The 1,420-nt window shown below is 40.1% G+C and overlaps 1 protein-coding gene across 1 annotated transcript in view; it reads right to left on the bottom strand.

Moving 5' to 3' along the window:
* Positions 1-709: 709 nt before the first annotated feature.
* Positions 710-1,420, bottom strand: part of LOC104955872 (diacylglycerol kinase eta-like) — a 10,213-nt gene continuing 9,502 nt past the window's right edge. Inside the window, exon 7 of the mRNA XM_010783269.1 lies at positions 710-796. Coding sequence (XP_010781571.1) covers positions 710-796 — 87 coding nt within the window. The remainder of the gene's footprint in view (positions 797-1,420) is intronic.

Raw genomic sequence — 1,420 nt, 5'->3', positions numbered from 1 at the left:
ACCAATAAAGCACGTTTACACTAAATGACTGAAAGTATGGCACGAGTCTTTGACACATCATCATCATGCAAACAAAATAAATTAAAGCTAGAAAAGAAAGATTGAGGACCGAACTAAGGATGCTTTCAGTAGTAACAAATGGCATCGTAATACTTAAGTCATGTAAAACTTGTTCAAGTGTTATTCTGCACACAAAATAATCAAGACACTAATCATGCAGTTAAACATATCTAAGGTTGAGCAAGCATAGCATGCGACAGTTTCCCACTGTTTTAATCCAGAGACTGTGATGTTCCCACGTTTCTGTCGTGCTAATGAAACCCAAACTCCACGTCTACAAACTGAAACTAAAGCCACACTCATGGAAGTCCTGGTTCTGCTACTATTTGTAATTACAACTCAGCTGTCAGTATGGATACTTGCATACCTGATTGTGTGCTATGAATGGTTATTAACTTAGAAATGGCTTCTTTTTTTTTTGTGAAGATCCATGACGTCCTTTTCTTGTTTCCATCCCCTCTCTCCATTTGGCACCGAACTGTTTCTGGATGATAACATTTCAAAGGCTTTTTTCTGCAGAGGGATGAAATCCAGCTCTCTTTAAGGCCTTGTTTCTCCTTCCCTGCCCACGGTGCTGCTGCCAAACTCTTCCACTGTGAGGGGAATCATTAAGCCCCGCCCCTTCTCTTCGGTAGCGTCTGCTTCCGGGTTAAAGGTCAACCATGGAGGCCTTGGCCAGGTCCTTAGTTCCCTGGAGAATTCTCTTCATATGACCCACTTTCGATATCCCCAGATCCTGAGGAGAAAGAAAGGAGACACAGAGATTAGAAACACAGAGAGACAAGTCTATCTCGAGTCAGGTGACCAAATCAAGGGTCGACTTTATTTGCTTCAGGCTGAAATATCTCAACAACTATTGGAGGTTTCCAGAGATACAGAGCTCTGTTGCCATTTTTATAATCAGGCAACCTGTTAGAGCCAGTATTTGTTTTTTATAAAAAAGGCCACCTAATCGTGACGTCTGTAGTCAACACAGTATAAAAGACTACAATTCCCAATAGGCCTCCTCTAAAGAGACAGAGATAGAGAAGCCCCTCCCCTTCCGGGGGACCTGCATGGGACCTTATTTCGGATAAATTATGTATTGAAGTCAATGGACAGAGAAAAATTATCTTTCGATCCCGTTTGAATTGTGCCACGAATTACACATATGATGTTTGTCAATTTAAAAATAATTTTCCATGTCAAAAAAGTCACAGTTTTTCGTAAAACTGTTGAAATATAAGACTATGAAAAATACCCAACTAGAAACTACAAATCCCAGAGTTGCGTAACTGATGTCATAACTGATGTCACAATTGTTTTCCTCCACCAAATAACAGATAGCTAAAATAAGATAACTTTAACAAGATGCCTGTGT

This window comes from Notothenia coriiceps, unplaced genomic scaffold (assembly GCF_000735185.1).
Source record: "Notothenia coriiceps isolate Sejong01 unplaced genomic scaffold, NC01 NC01_scaffold00000662, whole genome shotgun sequence".
NCBI classification, from domain to species: Eukaryota; Metazoa; Chordata; class Actinopteri; order Perciformes; family Nototheniidae; genus Notothenia; species Notothenia coriiceps.
The sequence above is the reverse complement of the archived record's forward strand: the minus strand, read 5'-3'. Positions and strand labels throughout refer to the sequence as shown.